This window comes from Diadema setosum, chromosome 5 (genome assembly GCF_964275005.1).
Source record: "Diadema setosum chromosome 5, eeDiaSeto1, whole genome shotgun sequence".
NCBI classification, from domain to species: Eukaryota; Metazoa; Echinodermata; class Echinoidea; order Diadematoida; family Diadematidae; genus Diadema; species Diadema setosum.
In genome coordinates, this window is record NC_092689.1 from 12,510,791 (window position 1) to 12,532,909 (window position 22,119).

General features: G+C 40.4%; 1 protein-coding gene across 3 annotated transcripts in view; it reads right to left on the reverse strand.

Annotated features, from left to right (window-relative positions):
- The window catches only part of LOC140228595 (neuron navigator 2-like), a 53,494-nt gene extending 31,663 nt beyond the window's left edge, over window positions 1-21,831 (reverse strand). For all 3 annotated transcript variants that reach the window (XM_072308826.1, XM_072308825.1, XM_072308827.1), the window contains exon 1: window positions 21,791-21,831. In XM_072308826.1, coding sequence (XP_072164927.1) covers window positions 21,791-21,793 — 3 coding nt within the window. In that variant the 5' untranslated portion in view covers window positions 21,794-21,831. The remainder of the gene's footprint in view (window positions 1-21,790) is intronic.
- Window positions 21,832-22,119: the final 288 nt, after the last annotated feature.

Genomic DNA, 22,119 nt, shown 5'->3' on the forward strand with positions numbered 1-22,119 from the left:
AATACAGGAATGAATACCTGACCTGTCTTGCCCCTTGCACTTTGAAACAAGGCAAAACAAAGCAACAATAGAAACTTTTCCCATTTTTGCATTGACCACACACTCTGAATTTTACATTCATGATAGTCATTCACCATTCCCAGCTGATTCCATCCGATCAACTTACAACTCTTTTGGGGCTTCCCTGGATATGGAAAGGGACATGCTTACAAGGCCTTATCGGTTACACCGACTTGCAGAGACAACAGCGCTAAGACATAAAACGCACAAATTTTTATCAGGCTATACATCCCTTGTAGGGTTTCAGGATTTGGGGAAAAAGGACATGAGAACCACAGGTTGTTAACAACTCACCCAACTTTCATACAATTGTGAACACATTGCCTCCCTTCATTTATTACACATCAGTCATTCTATCTTACCCAAGTCATCACCATTATGAACAGAAAAATGGGGACAATAGAGATAAAGAGAACTTACAGAACCAAGGAATGAGAAAACAGAAAAAAAATGAATATGAATACAAAGAGGAAGGTGGGGGTAAGTAGTGTTTGATATGAGGTTGCAACATGGCTCTTTCAGTTTCTCCAAACACAATAAATTCCATTTATTCTATAGAAGCAAGGCTGTGAGACATTATTCAATCAGAAGGAATGATGCTACACAGACAAATGACCAGATGAAAGAAATCTTTGCCATATCTACCCCCTACACATAAATGTGAACAGAGAGGTAAAGTAGAGAGCTTTGGTGCAAGAGTTTAACCAATCATCTCTACCATAACAGGAAGGCAAGGGGTAGAAGATACAAGATTCTGCCATGCCCTTGATAGCAATATCACACATATGGCTGAAATACACATATATATGTATCTCTTCTCTACAAATTCAGATAGGGAACACTGATGAATATGGCAAATGTCATAGGATTTGCAGACGACTAAAAAAATTGCATAAAATCAGATGACTTATAGTTGTTAAACTAAACTGATTGTTAATATAAGGGTGGGGGATGATCATGGCTGATGTATTAAGGGAGGTGAGAGCTCCAGTTGGGTTTCGTCACAAATTCTCTTTTCCTTCAAACCCTTCATAATGTGTGGAAATCTGACAAGAGTCTCACTTCTCTCTCTTCACTTAATCCTCTTCAACCATAGCTACAGCTAAACAAACCGCCCCTAAACACTGCTAATTTTAGACCTATAGGTCTGCTTTGCTTCTCTCTGCAACCTGCGGAAGAGATGAGTGGGGGTTATCATTGTTCTGCCCGATTCCAAACTTAGCAACACATTCGCAGATTATCTGGCATGAATTGCAGCCCCTTCCTCTTCCCATCTCGACTTCGAGGCAAAAGGCAAAAAGGGGGTCACGTGCTGGAGTTGGGAGGATTCTACAGATCTTGGTGGAGACAAACAAAAACAGCTGAAGTAGGAATGAAGTGGACTCAACAAAACTCATCCTACCGTGTCATGGCTTGATGAACACGGGCAAGAGCATCGCTGCTGTCAAAACGAGAGAACAATTTGCATCTGGGAGAGAACGTGGCAAGACAAGGAGCCAACAGTCATTAGGTGGGTCATGGAATCATATGGCTCTCCAGATCCCGAGGCCAACACGTGGCCACGCTTCCAGAAAAAAATAATGACAGGGAACAATGAGCACATTGCCGATGTTTTGACGGCTGCTGATGTATCTACGACCTGAACAATCAGAAGGCCTCAAACAAGTGATATGTGATAGTTCAACTCCGAATTCACATGCCAAAGTCACACCTCTTCCTTGATGCAGCCTTGCTTGAAACGATTCTGAACATCTCGACAGCACGCTCCATCCTTTGTAACCTCATCTCTCACCACGGTGTCTCGTCGCGGGAACCTGCACGAACACGCGTTCAAAGGCACCTAATTAACTGCCATTCAAGAACATCTGAAGATTTTGGGCAAGACACTTTGTCAACTGATATTGTCACACACTTTTCCACTGCAGGCACTTTTCCCATTTGAGACTTCACTTCTCTTTCATGCTGGATAATGTGTGAATACTACAAACGATTTGAAAACACTGAACATCCAATTGAGTCTCAACTTTTCATCTGCTTCCTTTCTTATTCCAAAATGATAATTAACAATCTGCAGGACAGAGATACAAAGCACACACACACACACACACACACACACACACACACACACACAGAAAAACAAACAATAAAGGCAAACAATCACCTATGTGCATCCCTGATTCTCAAATAAAACCCATTTTGAAGGCTCTCATACTTTGGGCATTCCCTGCCAAAATCTCGGCCTATTTCACAGATATGTAATCACCATCCCATCATCTCTTAAATCACTTATGCCTGAAGATGCATTGACCACTTAAAAACAAAAACAAAAACAAAAACAAAAACCAGAGGATGGAATAGTTAATCTCATTAGGTGTCGATGGTAGACCTCTGTGACCCCATGGGGTGGAGATTAGAAGACACCTAAGCACCCACAGTATTCTCACTGTTCTACTCTAATGGCCATTGTGTCTATTGTTTTTGAGTGCCAGTGGGAAAAGGTTTTCTTTATCGGATATTTTGGGAAAGAGAGCATAGAAGTGGGACAAAATCTATTGGGGCATAAACTTTCCTTTTGTTCATGGTGATCGATATAATCTCAAAGAAAAAAAAAGGACAGAAAAACAAAATACACCATGAGTGAAACCACAGATTTTGGGTGCTTCAGTGCTTGAAAGGATACATTGGATTTTATTTACAAGACAGCAACTCATTATAAGGATGCACTTTACAAAGGTGGCTATGAGCAATGCGAATGGTGACATATAAAGGGCAAAACTTCATGTTTTGATGAGCAGCTTAAGTTTCACACATTTTCTTCAACAAACTTTCCACCTTACGAGGAATGTCTCATGACTAAAGCTTCTTTTATAAAGTGGACTTCTTACTGAATTAGAGTGATGGACTTGCTTACTTGTGCAAACTGCATTTTATGCACACTTTTTTCACACATCTATTAAGTTAAAAAGTTAAGTTAAAACGTACGCAAAAGTGTGCCACACTTTGCCAGAGGTTCGCCCATCCCAGCAACAAATGACTTACGTGAGGAATGCCATCGTGGCAATATTTATACTATATGACTGGAATGGAAAAGTTGAAACATGAGTAGTCCATCACAGGCCACTTAGGTCCAATGCATCTCAGATTATCTGCAATTTTTCCCAAACAAGTCATCATTACCTTGATCTTTGGCATTTTTTCATCAAGAACCCAAGATGAGGAGAAACAATTGAGGATAGAAAGAAATACGGAGGGCGGCGACAATTATGTCTGTCAATTTTTCTCACATGGGAGAATGTGGCAGTTCACATCCAGAATATGAGCAGGGATTTTCAAATGCAAGACCCTCAAGTCGTGATATTTGGGCAGCATGTACTGGATGCAAACTGACCTTTGCATAAATGCCAGTGATCACCACCTGGATTGTGAAACGACAGCAAGCGAACAAACTCACGAGAGTCCCCGCCCACTGCTTTGACAAACTCATCATCAAAATCAGTCCAATATGTGCCCTTGGGAAGGTTGGGGGGGGGGGGGACACACACAGTTGAGGTTCGCTTTTCCGTTCCTGTTGACTTGGTCACAGAAGAACAACTCTTCAAAAATATACTGGCCTGATCTTCTATTTTACTTTCATGGCTGTCAATAATACTTCACGTCTTGTTTCTATTTTGTGCGTTTTCTTTTACTAATGGATTGCACACAGGCTGTATATATGGCAATTTGTTCCCCCACCCCAATGTCCTATACTGGCTGATGTTCACATCTACAGAAGATCTTGGCCTCACTGATGTCAGTGTTGACAAAAATTGGAGACAATAATATTCCATAATGGTTATTAATGCACTGGAAAAATTTATATAATGTATGACCTCCTGCCAAATTGTGTTGTATATTCCACTGACAATGGAATGCAGAAACAAACTGAGCAGAGCTGAACTGAACAATGAAATTATTCCATCAGGATTCCACTTCCCTGAAAACATGGCAATTGTGACTATTCTGCTACAACCATTAAAGAAACAATACAAAATTGTAGCTCAGAATGTGAACTTTCATTAGGTGCATCAAAATCTAACTGTAAACAGAAACTGACTTTTCATTAACTCTTTCAAGACCAGCACTTTTGAGCTATCATTGACATCACACATGGCAAGATTGTCTATGGGAAAGAGAGGGTAAATCAAAGTTGCACTTGTCTAATTCAGATGATGGCTTTTGTTGTTATGCCAAATATACCACGGGCTAATTGCAGATACATGAATAGGAAAACTAGTTCATGCATGCCTCCTTCATTTGGGATGTGAAGCACGGACAGCAGGGGAGAAGAAAACTGCACAGTCATAATTTGTTTTGTATTCGACTGACCTGGATTTTAGTGGAACAGAAATGTTTGGATTTCATAATGGGGTATGGGGGATGGGGAAAGGGGGAGCACGTTACCCTCATATCTCAGAAAAACATGACATGACGGAGCCATGTCAGCGTCACTCTGCTGCAGTGGATATTTTGAGCTGGATTTGGGAGTGTAAACAAAAAATATCAGCTCAGACAAAATGGTGCTTTGTGAGCATTGCAATAGGAATAATGGAGACAATGCCTCGTTCATCAACATCACTTTAATAACACATTTGCCCTAGGTCTCGAGTATACCCTGGTAAGGGTCTGTGGAGCATCTGTAGAGAATGTATTTAGGATCAAAGTCAAAAAGTCTTTAATGGGTACAATATGTGAAACTGGAAGTCTTGAGATAGACAGATGGGTGTAGGAGACAAGGGAGGAGAATTGGAAACCAGAGGGAATGAAAGAACTGATCCCTTCTTCGGCTTTGGCCTCACTACATGTAGTGGCAGTAAAGATATATAAAGCAAGTAGCTTGTGCATCAGTCAATGAGTGACATCATTATCCACTCCAATATCTATCATGGCACACAATAAGTTAAAGTCTTCCTTCACACTAGAGACAGAGGAATCATAACACTGAAAAATCCTGAAACATTTTCAATAAAAATAATTCATCTATAAAGTTACACAAATATAACACATATATTATGTTTACATTACAGAAAGCATAATTTGATATCAATATTCCAAACAGCAGTTCTCCAGCAATATTCAACATCATCGACTATGAGAAAAAAGAGAGGAAAAAAAAAGCACTCTACATATCAGGCTGCTCCACCCCCCCCCCCACAAGCAAACATTCTTGTACTCACAGCCTGTGCTTGACATTATTATCTTCATCCACATCGCTATTTATTCTCGTCTAGATTTTCATGTTGGGCCGCATGTGTGCTGCTGCGCTTGAGCATGACGGGAGAAAAATCGATATCGATATGAGAACGACCTGCCTTGATGCTGGCGTCTCTCTATCTCTACTTCCATCCGCCCACTCACGTGCATGTGGGCCACGCGCGTACATTCAACACTTTCCCAATCACTCGGTGACGAAACTTCTCGAATCCCCCCCTTCCCCCACTTGCTACTTGCACCATTGATGATGAGAATCGATTGTGCGTGACATTTTCAAAGTCATCACTCATAACAAAAAAATAACAAACAAAATCACTCTTTGTCATTTTGTATGAGGATGCTCTATTTCTTCTTGGTCTGTGAATGGACAGCCCCTTCGTCTCCGCTAAACGACACAGCATCAATACCATTAGGTAGAATTGCAATAAAGTAGGCCTAAATATCTCTGCACAAGAAAATTATGATACTGATGACACATATGATGATCAGTGCTATTGAAAGCACAAAGATCTTCATTATCTCCCCACTCCCTTCGTTTGATTTTGTTTTTACAAGAAAGGATCAACAAACCAATGCCAGCTGTGAGTATGGCGTAGATCTGATGGCATAATTTGAATATGATGAGGTCATATGACTCTCACTGCAGCAGGGGAGATGACATTTCATCCCAAAGTCCCCCGCCCACCTTCAATATCTTTCATACCACCACCTGTTTGTATAAGGGAAGAGGATCTCTCCCCGATCCCATGGAAGACCAAGGAACAGGTTGTCCTTAGCAACGGGCGAAAGAGGATCTGACAAGAAACAAACAATAAAAATCAAAACAAAAACTAAACAAACTCAAGAAGAACAGCACAAAATGACATAAAAGGGGGGAAGAAGCAGAATAAGAAAAGATGAAAGTAAAACCGTGAAGTGGACTTCACATGGATGTAACATCTAAATGGGCCGGCCAAATGACGGATAGCCTAATCTCCCAGGAGTCAATATCTGTAATGGAGGGATGACCTTTTGAAAATCTGCAGGCAATTTAGTTTCTGGGATTGGAATCGCCACTGCAGGGTACACACACAGTCTTCTCCAACTGTTGGGGTTTTCTTCAACTCCGTTGAAAACAAGAAGCATCCTAGAATACCTGAAAGGCAGATTTGATATGGAGACCGCGCCATAAAAGACTTTCTCCTTTTTTTTTCCTTCTATTTTTCTTTGGATGTGTCAGGTTTTAAGTGAGAGGAAAAAGGGGCAGAATACAATGTGTTAGCAATTTTGCTTTTGTGAAAACATTCAGAGAGAAAAATCAAAATTGCTCCTAAAGCATTTGTCAGTTGAGACACGGAAGGATTTTTCCCCCAGCATATTCAGAAGTTTCAACTTTATTTTCAAGGTATTCACACTTTTTGACAGTTCAGAACAGCCTAGATATAATGTACATCAACGTAGTGCTATGCAGCACACATAAATCTATGCTTGGAAGCGTCATGACTTTGCATTAGCTTGCAGAATACAGGCCCCAATCAGGCGGAGACCAAACAATATCAGCATTATTTCTCCACCATTCAGTTCTAGATTGAGGAAATATGTTGAGAGAGCACTGATGAATACAGAGAGTAATGATAGCAATTATGATGAATTCCTCCCAAATTGTAAATGGACCCTTTCTGGATCTGTCCTCTTGTATGATTGATTGGAGAAGCGGAAGACTGAAGAATAATTTCCACTGCTGAGCTGGAATGCTAATCAAATTCTTCAAAGCCACAGGTAAGTATAGACCTAATGGGAAAATAAATTGTTCACTCTGGACATTAGACAATCCCCTACTACCCCTTCCCCCCCCCCCTTGCCTAAAAAAAAATACAAACAACGGATATTCCTTGTAAATACCATCGACAAATCTATCAAGTCCTTCATCAAGAAAACTGATTGGAAGCATAAGGAGATGTATTTAAATAAACACTTTTTTTTTCTTTTTTAAACAAAGCTAACTGAACCATGGCCATATCAAAGTTGAAATGCATGGCAAATATTTAGATACCTTTCCTATAGACCAAACACAAATTCATTCTGCTACAAAAACAGCAGCAAATATATTTTCAAGTGATTTGACAGACAATGGTCAATAAGAATACTTTCTGGATATGATGACAAAAATGTGAGGTATGCAAGATATTGTTTAATAATTATGGTCCCACAACCCCTACAACCCCCCCCCCAAAAAAAAGCCATCTTTGTTCACTCATCTGTTGGTGTTTTGCACAGAGTTGTTTCATAGCCATCACTTTTATGGGCAGATCATAACACTATTAGATGGTAATCACATACACTCACTACCAGAAGAGAAGAACACTGCAAGGACATTACAGGAGTTAGTTCCTTTTTGCTCTCCAGTAGATTTCTGAGTGGCATGGAAGTGAGCATGTGTTACGTAGATTTGTGTGATGTATGTGTATGTGTGTGTGTGTATGAAAGAGAGAGGTGTGACATATTAGTCTGGTTATATTTCATACATGACAGGGGAATATAATCATGTTTAAGCTTGCAATTTGGAACTTCATCACCACAACACAATTTCATCAAGTTCTTTTTTCTTTCCTTTTCTGTTGTTATTGTGCTGATTATTACACAAACCATGGTTGGCATGATGGTGCGTGACTCTCTGATAATAGGCATAGGCTACCATGTGCCCTTTTTTCACAGTTTTATTTTTCTGAAATCTTGGTTGAGTCAAAATCAACACAGCTGTCAATCAGCAAAGCAAACATACGACCATGGACATGCTGTGTGTACGTCATGCCTGAAATGACAACAAACAAAAACACGACAGTGCGGCGAGAATTCCAGTCGTGCATGACACCATACAGAATTAAGGAATATAATGAAACCAAAGATATTAATAGATTTTTTTTTTTGAAAAAAATGTGGTTGATGTTTATTTTTCTTGGGCAACAAATGACACCACACGCGTAAACAATCTAAGCGGAGCCAATTTATGATATGGTTCATTTTACTTTTCGGGTGCGAAAACAACCATCGCAATACTGATATATTGCTAGGCAATGGGTAAGCAAATAAGAAGACATAATCACCACTATCGTGCAAGATACAAATATCAAGGCCTGATATAGATTGAGTGATTACAGAGGTAAAACAGAAATATATGCACATTCATAAATATATGATCCCTATAGTGCCGAATGTGCCATTTTGATAAACTTTTCATCTGTGGAGAACTAGAATTTCAGGAGAAACAGCACGTAAAACAGTAAAAACAGGATGGGGTAGAAACAGGTGTTTCTCTAATGTGCACATCAATAATCATAAACCTTAGAAAGGTGGTTTATTTCCTTGGCGCACAGAAAATGTCTTTTACGACTTATCACAGGAACTGAAATCCAGAGAGAAAAAGACGATCATAATTTACTGATATCGTCTGTCATGGCTTCTACTCCCGGTGATGGATTAGTTTACCACGAATAATTTTATCTCTTGTCACGTTCATAATTCACAATATTTGTTCCTTTTTGCCTCTTCTGCTTGAAATATTGCTTCGATGCCCAGCAGGCTGCGAAACCAAACACAAATGTCACATGTCAGCACCACAATTCCCCTGTCTACTCACTCTGTCCGTGTCTGTCTGGGTTCGTGAAATGTGGCAAAAATGGTGAGTTTTAATGTCGAACACGTGCTGGAGGCTTCAAAGCTGAGATATTCCTTCTTTTTTTCTTTTTTTTTTTAAAGATGAAATGCATACACAACTTTGGCCCTGGGGTATAGTAGGAGCCAGCATGAGTAGATTGTGTGCACATAGTTCACTTATGTCAGAGAAACTTGTTACTGATGGCTGATTGCAACTCTTGTGACAACTCAAATACACAGCAGCAATTTATTGCATCTTGTATGTTTCAGTAAAAAGCCTTGCCACCCTGCAAGCGATACATTACAGTGTTCGTATTTTGTCATCATTCCATCAGAATATCAAAGGTGGCATCAAATATCATGTGCACTTAATAGGAAGTGCAGAGGATTCATAATTCAAAATGAAAGAGAATTTGTTCTTATGTGTATTCATTGATTCCACATAATATAAAAAAGAACTTATATTCTCACTAACAGTTTGCTGAGCACAGTCTTACAAATCAGCATTGTCTATTTATTTTCTCTTGTTGTTATGTTAACCCTGCAACTCCCACTTATGACCTCTTAATGTGTGAACGAATGCATTTTTAAATGGCTGCTTTGAAAAGGTTAACATGTCTCCCTCCTTTTTTTTTCCCTCCAGGCAACAAAGCCGAGACGATGTGGCCTCCTTGAGTAGCCATCTCCTCCTCACAGCTTTATCCCTCATTCCTCGCTGACTCTGGGAGGTGACTTTAATTTTCCTGGAAGCGACCCCTCGAGCGGAGGACCGCAGAAAATGATGCAGTCAATCTGCGCCGACCGACGATGCACAGTTTGACAACATTTGTCCGAGGTACATTTATTTTTGGCTGCAGGGTTGAGCCAGAGGTGAAAAGACTCTTCTAAGCTTGAAGGAAGATGGAGTCCTAATCAGAAATCTCCTCCCTCCTTCTCGTGTCTCCCCTACGACACAGCAGGCAGACTTCCTCTCAATCCAATACCTCCCCACTAGATAATATACATACAGTGTATGACAATGAGCATGCCTCCTGTTTTCTTTCAGTTTAAATCTTCTTACCTCATCCCCACACTACATATAAATTCACTTATCCAAACTTGCATTGTGAAAAGATACTACTCCTGGATATTAAATCTAAAGCACATTTTGTCCTTTCCGCACCTGACAATGTCACGTTCCAGAGCCATGGTATCTTGCAAGTTGTATAACAAGCAAACAGACATTCAAAGCAGCTCATAAAACTCAGATTTATTCATTTGTTTGATAACCTATGCTGGTAGACAGACATTACTCTGCAGCAACTTTTATGCAGTTGTATACATGACGTGCTACTGGGTGCTTCACATCCCTCATGTTTTTCTACTCGTCAATACAGTTCATTACCATGCACTTGCACTTGTTACCTGCTCTAGGATGTACAGCCGCATTCTTCTCTCATCTCTTCTTCAGCCAGGCCGAGAGAGATAAAACTAGGTCGCAACATTCGGACAAATTTTTCATCTCGCTCCCCCTCCCACTCCACTCCCCTCCCCCTCCCCTCCTCCACTCCCCTTCCCCTCTCCATAACCCAAATCTAATAAGCCACAGCCATTTGTCAATACTCCTCAATCTATGAGAAGGTTGATACGGTTACACAGCCCATTATGTCCCCGTTTCATTACTCAAGGACTTGGTCAAGTACGAGTCTATCAATAGTGGGTAGGGAAGGCGGGATGGGGGCTCGCACGCACCAAGATGGTACAGGCTTGAGTCTATAGTCTGTTTTCGTGAATCTGGCTGGATCGTGCCACGGCAGTCACTTTGTCGAGAATTTTTTCATCATCCTGGTACCACTAAATGATGTACTTTTAAACATTCCAGGTTTGTTTCCTCCATCAAAATGATTTCCAAATGTGGATAAAGTGATACCAGTTTGAGAAAGAAATACCAGCTTAAAAAGCGTCAACTATGAAAACTGGAGAGGAGAAGCTTTTTGTATGACATTTCATAACTTACGTTAAAGGCATAATTTACCATTTGCAGATGAAGCAAAAACCCAGAATTAGTGCTTTAAAATAGTTCTAAAATGTGAGTTAGGGATAGAAACAACCACTGTCAAAATTTGAATCCGTATAATCGATGTTAAGTGTTGTTAAATACACAAAATGTGAACAATAGTTATAATAAAAATGTTTACAAACTAAACCGTATACAGTTACGGTTTACTGAGAAAAACTCTGATATCTCCTTATATTTTAGGTTTTATTGCAAATATTAAATATGGTAGGATGTTTTATGATACAACAGACCTACACATGTGCATCAAATGTGATATCTTGAACATTTTTGAAATCACTGCTCCCAAAGGTAAACTGGACCTTTAAAGTACAATGGAAGATAATCTTGATTGTAACACTTCAAGTCAAAATTTCACACTTTTGTTCTGGTGTCCTTTCCCCTTTTGATCACCGTTTCCCTGCAAACAGGGGCTAGTTATTACTCCTGAGATAATGTTGGTACATGAAGACCGAAAAGAAGTTAACGAAGGTCGTGGCATTACATTCTTGACAGTCTCAAGCACCACATCCCCACTACAGACCGTCCACTGGTACTGACCCCGACAATCTCGCCCAGGAATTTCCCATCAGACGACTGGATAAAACTAAACCGGTCTGGCTTCATCAAAGCCCCCCCAGATGTTACATTACCCCTACATGTGAGCTGATTAACGAATTGATGAGGAAGTATTAAGGATCTTAATATAGCAGCAGACTTTCAGGCGGTCAGTTCAAATTGTTGCACGAGTGCATAAGTGACATTTGTGACTTGGTAGATAAAACGAAAACCCCAAACAACTTTATAAAGATAGATGGACGAATGGTTAGAGGAAAACAATGTTTGATGAAAAGGGCAACAGAAAGAGACAGAAAAAGGGGAAAAAAGGTTGTGCTGAAATATAGAAGAAACTACTTTAAAAAGAATGAAGAATAAAAGTATATTGACATTTGCTAAACACGCATCACAAAGGCAGAACGTAATAGTCATATCAACACAATTGTGGAGTAAAACAAAAGATGCATATGAAAACATTTGGAGAAATGGCAAAGCCTAAATAAAAGGTGGATGGATAAATATGTAAAAAGCATCCAAGAGAGTGTGTTCTTATTCTATCTTTCTTTTAAACTGTCAATGTATGCTTTTTTCTACTTTCGGGAATCAAAATCCCTCTTGCTCTCACAGACACGTGAATCTTCCTCACGGGGAAGGGAGGAAGAAGCCATAAAAATGTCTTGATTGCTCCCATAACCATTGCACAAGAAGGTATAACAGTTTTTCAGAATCATTTCCTCGGCAATCACACGCATAATACCGAGAATGGCTCATGTCTGGAGAAAAGTGCAACATAAAAGTGGACTGTAAATGAGGAAAGAGCACGATCTAATGCAAGTATACGGCCTATCATAACAGCCCCCATTTTTACTATCCAGCGCTGGATGCTTTAACGCTTCCCTGGAGCCTCACTTTCCCAACTTTGGTGGCATTAAAAAAGCTTGTCTGCCATTTGTCAGCATTGGAGAATCGCTAGAAAAAAACAAAACAAAAAGAGGGGTGGGTTGGAGATAGGTAATGGGCCCTGGGGAAAGAATACAAAGCTATGCTATCCACATGCATGTCAAGATAGACTGGGCTTTGTTAAGATCCTTACACGCCCTCTACACGGCAACAGAATTTTAAGCTCAAGTAAACATCAATTGATGAATGAATAGAAGTTCAAATCACACTTGCATAATTGCAGAAAACTCAGAACAAGAAAATGTATCTAGCAAATTACACCATTATCGTACCATTATTCCCTACATTGTGTTTTCTTTCTATTCTTTTTCCTCCTGAAGACAGCACTCTTGGTGTATTGCCAGCATTGATTCTAAAAGAATGGTGTGTGTGTGTGTGTGTGTGGGGGGGGGGGGGGTGGGAGTTACAAACTGTAGGAACCACTGAAGCAGTTATGGTTACCTATATTCCAAAAGCAGACAACATGAGACAGAGAGGGGGAAAAAAGTGAGAAAAAGCCAGAAAAATGCGATAAAACATTTTTTTTTCCCACCACTAATCACTTTGCGGATCCAAAATATACATAGAAAAAGAAGTTATCAGATGAAAGAGAATAATCCTCAAGTAAACTTAAGCTCTCCTGGAGCCCGAGTCCAGACATGATGCTAACTTCCGATTCAAACACGGACCTCACAATCCGCAAAAATGGTTTACATCCATTGTCGTCCGTTTGAGATTAATGGGTTTAAATCAAAATAACGCCTCCTACAATCGTCCCAATAAGAAGAATAGGTCTGCCCCAGAATGATCGAAAGTAAAAAGAAAAGAAGAGGGGAAAACATCCTTCAGAGTCTCGCTCCTAAGTGCATCTCTCGCAAAGAGACAGAGAGTAAGCTTTTAAGTCCTTAATCGGTTCTCAGCTCTTTATGGTGACAAAGCGAGCGTGTTTGCAAACTTGGCACACCATGTTTGTCTGGTTAAGAAAGGCAATGTGGGGTGACAAAAAGAAAGTGGAAAATCCTCGGGAGACTTTAGCTCTAGATATCCCCATCTTATTAAAAAAAGATGTTTCCTTGCTTGGGTAACAACTTTAGGATTAACATTGCATCAAAGTAAACCTTCACACTTCATTTTGTTTGAAATCAGGTTGCCTTGACATAAACCTGGCTACACTGTCCACACTTTATAGAAAGATTGAACAAATGAATCATCAGGTTTCTCCAATATTCCTGGTACATTGACCTCTTTGTGTCATTCTTAAACAAGTCCGAGTATCTTTAAAAATCGTTACTGGGAATTCACAAATCCACATGGGGTCATTTGCTTGAGAATGAAAAAAAAAAACCTGCCATTTATCATAGTTGGGTATCCCCTCCCCCTTTTCCTATACTATTCTTCAGATCTTCTCTGTGTGATAGTTCAAAGGAGATATATAATCATCACTACTGAAAGCATTGGGTGTTCATGATGATATTTACTGGGAAACACACAACACTGTTAAAGCTGTACAAACATAACAGAGAGATAACTCTTCTACTTCTAAACTTAAGTGTTACAATTGCGACGAAGATCCTGATGAAATTTGTCTTTTCCAACTATGCAGAACAAAATTAGGTTGAAACTATACATGCCTGTCATCAGAATTTATAGATCTGTGCCTTTAGATCACATGGATTGGTGACAGCGCAGAACCATTTTCCTTGGCGCAGTCACATATGCGGTACATTGACAAACCCTAGTTTTGTGTGACTCACCCTTTCCGTAGTACCAGTACTTCCACTGGAACAGGTACTGTTCCTGGACAAAGTGGAACAGGTGCTGTTCCTGGACCAAGTGGAACAGGTGCTGTTCCTGGACAAAGTGGACCAGCTCCTGTCCCTGATAGGCTGGCCCCGCCGCCGCACCTGCGAGGGTGGGACGTAGGGCTCGTACCGACTCCCCACAAGATTCAGCTGGGGAAGGGGCCGGAAGGCCAGGGTGATGGCGCCGGTAGCGGGGCGAGGCTGTGTCTCTGAGTCTTGGGGTGGTGCGTCTTGCGCACGGGTTGATCCCATAGGAGCCATTTCCAAACAACCTTCTCTTTAAGAGTCAGCCAAATCACAGGGTAAAAATCTTGAAACTTCTTCTACGACAGGTGGTGCAATGTCTATACTATGCTTATGAAATACACTTGTCAATCATTGACCTTTTGAATTGAGTTGCAAAAGCTTGGCATGCATATTGGCAGCATTAGATTCGCTTGCAAAGTCAGCTCAAACAGCAGTCCTAGGTCTTCCTTTCGACCATGGGCACCCAACGTGACAGCGCCAGCGGTAGAATCACAGGCTCAGGAACCACTGCAACAGGAAGGGACTACCTCTTGTCCACAGTCCCTATTGGTCTGGATGGATAGATATTATGCTATTCAGATATTCCACAAACTAGTTATCAGTGAGTCGATGATTTTCGGAACACGGCACTACACTATTAAGAATGTCAGAGGTGGCAGGTTTGATGTTCCAGTATTCGCATGGAGTCCATACATGCCCCTGGGCCCTTGTTGTCGAATGAATGAAAAGGTGCAGACTGAAAGAACTAACGCCTCCTTCTGTCATTGCCCAAATAGCTGCTTCAAACCACATTCAAACGGAAGTTCGCTTACCACACAGATAGGTGAATTGTACTATCTGCAGGCTACACGTGCCCACACACCGACGGAAAACATCTGAAAACAAAAATTCCTGTCATCAGCCACCTATGACGCAATTCATTGACCCAAAATTCATATGCACTTGACAAAATATTCCAGGAATGTGACTGTTCGATCTTGATATTCCAGCAAAAATATGCACGAAACGAGTGTCCCTTTCTTGAATTGTAAAGACAAGCTCTGCCAACACTTCTTCTACAGACAGTCCTTTCTGGCAAAGTGTTTAAAAAGTTTTTGACAGTACCAAGCAAGCTGCTTGGGGAACCTTGGTGTATTGTGGTGCCAAAACCGTCTGTCTACAGGATAAGTGCAAACAAGCATCACCTTTTTTGTGTTGAATCGCTCAAGTCTGTCATTAGCCGGCTAAAAGCTGCCTAATGTCTATGCATGGAGTCAGTAAAGTTGACAATAAAAGACAGACAAGAAAATCGGGGGGGGGGGGGGATAGGAAGAATTGGCATGAAAACAAGCAGTTGTTTATTTACATAAAGAAAATTACTTAGGGTGTTCTTTTTCACAGAGTACCTTGAAACTCATCAAAACAGGGTATAGACTTGCACGACATACAATCAGACACCAAATCAGTGACAACAACTACACACCGTGGCCACATTAAATGTATTTGTTCCTATAATTGCCACACTATGTTTGTCAGAATCCCACCTCCCTCCTTTTCCTTTGCACTAAGCTCTGGTAGTCAAAGACCTTGTGCATATGCTATTGACAGCATGGATGCATCAACTATTCTACAAATCCCCTCATGCTCCTACTGTCTATGATATTTGCCATCTTTAATGGGGGTGTACAGTTCTGGTTGAGGTGAGGATTTAGCTTTAAATGTTTTGCAAGATATTCAGAAACCACTCTATGAGATGTCAAAGAGCATACAATTCTAAGGGGTATCAAAAGTTTATTTGATGAAAATTGGTTTTGGAATATCTGAAATATCCAAAAACAAGGCGAAATAAAGAGATCCTAATAAAAGGCGTGGCCTGTCGCCTTTTACTATTATCACTTTTTTGGATATCTCAGCCATTTGAAAATATATTGGCAGTCAACTGCAAAAAATGTTCACTATAGTTCTTTCTATTCATAATCATTGATATGTGTGTATGCATGCTTGTCCAGGTGCGCACTTGCACATGTGCAGTGTTTGTGTGTGAGTGATTGTGTTTTCTATTTTTTTTCTTGGGGTCCTACCCCCACAAGCATATCTGCTTCTCTGTAGGTTCCCCACACTTGATATTTATCTTATAATATGTATGTAACATACTCTATATTGGTTTCAATTAATTCTGCATCATAAAAAAATTATTATTTAAAGTCTCTATATAATGAATTACAGAATACATGTTACTTTTCATCAATTTTTTTGATGCATGTTACAAAAATCAAAACTGTATTACTTGTGTGGAAACTTAAATGAAGTGAAATAAAATATGAAAGGAAAAGGCCATCAAAATTTAATGTGATCCATTGAATCACACAATGCTGGAAACTGATAAAAGATGTATAGAGAGGAATGAAAGTTAAAAGTTATTAACTCCCTGAGCACACCAACTCAATATAGTTTAAAATCAACTTTAAAAAAAAGAAGCCTTTTCATACTTGAAAGGGCAATTTACTGCAAAACATTTCCTTGTGCTGAATTAGCAAACATGGGAGTGCATGGAAAACATTGAAAACATACATGGAAATACCACAAATCACACAAAAACACAAATAAGGTTACAAGAATTGAAAATTGTTTTGCAGGAACAGACAAAGAAAGAGAGAGGGGGGGGGGGGACCCTGCAAGAATACAAAACAAGGTATCAGATGCGTGGGAAATCTAATATTGAATGGCCACCCGAAATGTCTTCAAAACAACTGCTGTCTGAATAGAAATTAATGCTTGACGACTTATCAATATCCTCTGCAATGTGTATGCAGCAGACAATGCTATACAGAGATCAAACAGGCTGAATGTCACACAACTGCACGAGCTCCGACATCTTTCACACCGGGCCGCAAGTTCGCATTTTCAGCCACGCAGATAAAACTAAATCCCGGAGATCCTTTCAAACGTGTGTTCAATATCTGCTGACTGAAGTTTGTCACTTTTGCTAATCAGAAAACTGGCACTAACTGAGAGAATACACAGAATACTTGGTACTTGCAGTGAATTCAAGATTGGCATTGCAAAATTTCAAAATGTTTTGTGTGAATGCACCCATCTGTCTTCTGCTTCATAAAACAAAAACAAAAACATCACTCATCCTCCTGCTTCTTTCTTTTCCCCATCCAATCATCCCATCTCAATCAACTCCAGCAAAGGGAGGCATGTTCATTCCTATCTCTTTCTCACAAAAAAAAAAAAAAAGAAGAGATAATGAATAGCTCTTCCCATACATTCCAATCAAAGACTGCTTTACCTTTTTTCTATGAACCCCTTTATAAGAAAGTTTGCTCCTAGTAACCACAAAGCTCATCACCTGTGGCTTTCCCCCTGACTGAGCAACAACTAATGCATGAATTCCAAGTAATTGGAATGTATATGTATTTGATAGTTACATATGGATGGATCGAGTAGCATATTACTGGGTACTCAGGGGAAACATATTTGTAAATTTGAATAATATACACAAATTTGGAACCAGAGTAAGCCACGCTTACAGGGGATCACTCAAAGATTCAAGCTAAAATTCATTATGCCATACCATCGAGATCAGTGCTGTGGTACAGAAGCTGAATATTAGTATAAAATGGAGTACATGTATATACTACATCTGCCTGGTATCCTTCCTGAACAAAAGCTTGCATGTGAACACACCTGTTGGCTCTTCCATGCAATAGTTATGAATTCTGCCCCCACTTGTCCTGCCTTTGGGGTACAAAAGGCACGGTGTACCACCAGATAGTTTGTTTACGTCTTTGACGATGATCGCGTGGAGCTCCCTCACGTCTCGCCCGATTGGCGAAGCAGGGTGTTCAGGGGGGCGTGAAGGCGGGAATTTGAGCTAAAAGGCTTCAAGCGGAAAAAGAAATATGAAAGTTCTATTCTCGTTGAGTATTTGGACAGTCGTCTTAGCTATTGAGATCCAAAGCAGCTAGTAAAGGTGGGACTCAGAGCGAAAAGCTGGCCAAATATTGTTACCAATATTCTGTTGTATATTGGTAGCGATATACAAGTAATGTATTGATTCAGTGCGTGGGTGCTCCATGTATGTTTAGTTCAATGGTTAGTGAATGATGCAATTCAAGCGACAAACAATTGGCCATTCACAATCAATTAGGGTGCAGCCCAAATCCACATGGGGCCAAAGATTGCACATCATGTTCATGTAACATAAAGGTTACATCGCAGCTCTGACATATCTTCTTCCAAAGCCCAAGAACTAAATGATCATGAAGTTCTTCAACAAGAAACTGTTCAAAAGCAGCACTTTTGTTTTCAATGTTAGAATTAATGGAAGCAAGCATCTCACTGACATACAAAACATAATCATTCATCAATTCAAAAGAGCTATACTTTGAACAAACTTCTTGTGTTGTTGTTTTGGTGACAAACCCCAAAGACCTGTAAGGTAAATTGAAGACATCTACTACCAATTTATTCTCACTTCATTCAATGTATCATGGTGAAAGGAATTGACCTTAGTTGCGCTGTAATCAGGGCTTCTGCTGACTTTTCAAATCTTGTTTTGGAATCCGCTGATCCTCAAGTGAGGACTCCACCCTTCAAATACCAATTCCAAAGAAATACTACAAAAGTGAGGTTCGAAAAAATTACAACAACCCAGCAATGACCAACAGCAGCAGCAGCAACAACAGTGATATTACTACGTGAAATCAATCTTTCATTAGCCTGGGACCTGAAAATAGATTCATATTTTGACACAGTGGTACAGATGTTGTCTCAAGAAACGGGGTTAGTGTGTAATGAGAAACACCCTTTGCCCACAGATCTGATAGTCTTGGCGAAACAGACCCTGCTTGGAAACTTCATTGACTCTTTGTCCACATTTTTCAAAGGCATGGCTGTTTGGGAGAATATTTCAAGACCCGCTGTTCATTCTAGAAAGGAAAGTTGACGCTGATGCAACATGCGTGACATGGAGTAGGAATGAGAAAAGAGATGTGAGAAATGATAATATTGCATGGCTGCCAAGATTCTGAAAAATTCCTTGACAGCTGTTTGCACATTCATGTAGACACGCACGACAAGTGTTGTCTGCAAATATTGTCCTTGTTATGGGGGAATATATAAACGTCTCTCTCAACTCTGTAATATGTACATACCTCTTTATCCTCTACCCTAAACCTAATCCCCCCCCCCCCCACACCTCCTCCCGTATACAACATGAATGCTCAGTCATTTCTAATATCTAGTGGAATATCACATGTTGAGTCCAATGCCCAGCCATGATATTCCGGCAGGCAAGCAGTAGGGATACGTTAGTGAAAATGACTCCATCTTGTGTTGGAAAACTTGTAACTCTCTTGCCAGTGTAGCTAGTTACCTTGAGAGACTCACCAGTCAAATCTCATTATGCAACATAATCCCGCACAAACTAATGCCCCAAGTCAGCACGTGATCCTAATCACCTTGCGTATGGTACTGGTGCTTGATTTGCCCATTTTTTTCTAATGACTGCATCTAAAGGCCGCTAATGTGCGTGACACAAAACACCTTGTTTGCTACCATGGCAACCCGCTCTGGCAGATGATTATGTAATAGATCAAGAAATATCTTTCCATCGAACAGTCCTTCATGATTATGTGCACGCAAGTTGCTGGTGTGTCTTTCTTGTGTCTTATCTCATGGAAAAATGTATAACTCATCAATTTTGTCACTATTACCACTATATTTTTGATGGCATTATCAAAGAAGCAGTCTTAGGTGGGCTAAAAATAAATATGTAAGATGCATTCATTCTAAAAGAACTTGATGAAAACCAGTCTGAACAGAAGAACAGGGAAAGAGTAACTTATTCTGCCTGCCTGCTGTTCATAGGATTTTGTCAATGATCAAATTCTTGTCAAGATTCAAACTGGCATTCATTCTCTGCAGATTTAAATAAGGCATTTCAAAAACTGCCTTGATATATCTCTAAGACTTGGATAAGTCCATAACAGGGTGCCATTAACATCTAAAACCCCTTGACTTTCCTTTCACAGTCCTTAACTCCCTAACAGATGAATGGATTGGTCTTTAAAAAAAACAACAACAACTTAAATCTAAGTGGCTAAAGTGAGAGCAGCCATCCAATCAGATTCTGATACCAATTTGAGCAGCGGCAAAAGTCAGAGAGCATCGAGACCCCTGAATTGCTGCTTAACCTGTCCGCGAGCATATGCTGGCCCCAATGAAAACTTTGGGACTCCACTGGGATGCGGGGCAGGCGGGAGTGGGAAATATTTTGACGAAATTAAGAGCCAATCATCCCCTTGACTCTCAAACTGCTGGATTGGATTAAGCCCCACCTCACCTCACCCCACCCTCCCTTAGGACAACAGTCTGAACCTTTGATGACAGATCCTTGACTGAATCTGCATCCTCTTTTTCTGAGGACCAGTGGTCATTTGGTGCATTACTCGTGGAGATGAACGATTTATAGACTTTAAGGCCAGATTATGGGATTAAAACCCCCGCCTCTCATCTTTCCGACAAGGATTTTTTTTCTTTTTTTTTAAAAAGAGAGAGATGGAGAGAAACTAAAAAAAAAAATCCACAGAAGGATGTAGCGATGCCTATGGCATTCATTCTGAGCCTCTGGGGATGATATAAAATCATCTCTCCACATATCTTTATCCATTTAAAAAAATCCTTAATTTGCACACACAGGAGCTTTGAAATCTTCCTGAGATTTTCTGCTGACAGAGTAAACATACTGTTAGTCATTGCCAAACTCGAAGAACCACATGAGGAAAGAGACTGATATAGATCTACATACAGAGAGTAATGACAGAAAATGGAGCAAATGTGATTGAGCACCAACAAGATATGCGTATATGACAAATGGGATTGACACAAACACACATACAGACACAAAACACACAAACATACACATAAAGATTGTGAAAAAAAAAATGTCTGACTTACCTGTTTATGTGTATATCCACAGGGGCAGCATAAGGAGAGAGAGAGAAAGAGAGACAAAAATCAAATTAAGCATTAATCATAAATTATCAGAATCTCTTATGTATAACTGGCAGGCGACAAAATCTCTTCATCCTTTGAATACTGTTTACCATATGGCTATCATGCACTACCCTGGCAAAGTGAATATCATATAAAGGATGAAGCTCAAAATGAGCCAGTGTAAAAGATGGATAGGTGTTGTCTAACACGTCACATGCGCACAGACAGTCATGATCGCCGAATGATTTATGACGAGTGCCAGCGAACTGGCCTCGTTGGTTCTGATCCTCACCAGCTACATCTCCAGGGCTATCTCCATCGCAAATGGTTACCGCTTTGGTCGCTCCTTATGCAAGTCGGGAGGCAACTGCACAGACAGTTTCTCACCTGTGTCCAGAGCAAACCGATAGTCGGTCTCAGTCGCAGATTGAGTTGCGAGAGAAAGGGAGAGAGGGAATCCCTTTATGTTTCTTTTACCCTTAACTCTCCGACAGATGCTTACCATCCTACGATAACCACCGCCATTTGGCACGGAGATCTTATCTTAACATCCTCCTCCCTTTCCCCCTCTTTCCCCCTCTTCTTCTTTAACCATCTTGTCTCCAACAGCTCCACGAAGATGTTTTCCTTACGAAAAGTGTCGGGGAGCACCCTCCCCCGCTCATCCATGAAAGCATGTGGGGCGTGCAGGAGGTCGGCCCGGAGTCAAATGCCAGACATTTCTATTCCCTCTCCTGAGGGATTTTTTTTTTCTTAACCCCAAGTTTTCCTACCAGATTCTGCGGACAAAATCGAACACAAGGGGGCCTGGTACCACATCTGTTCCTTATT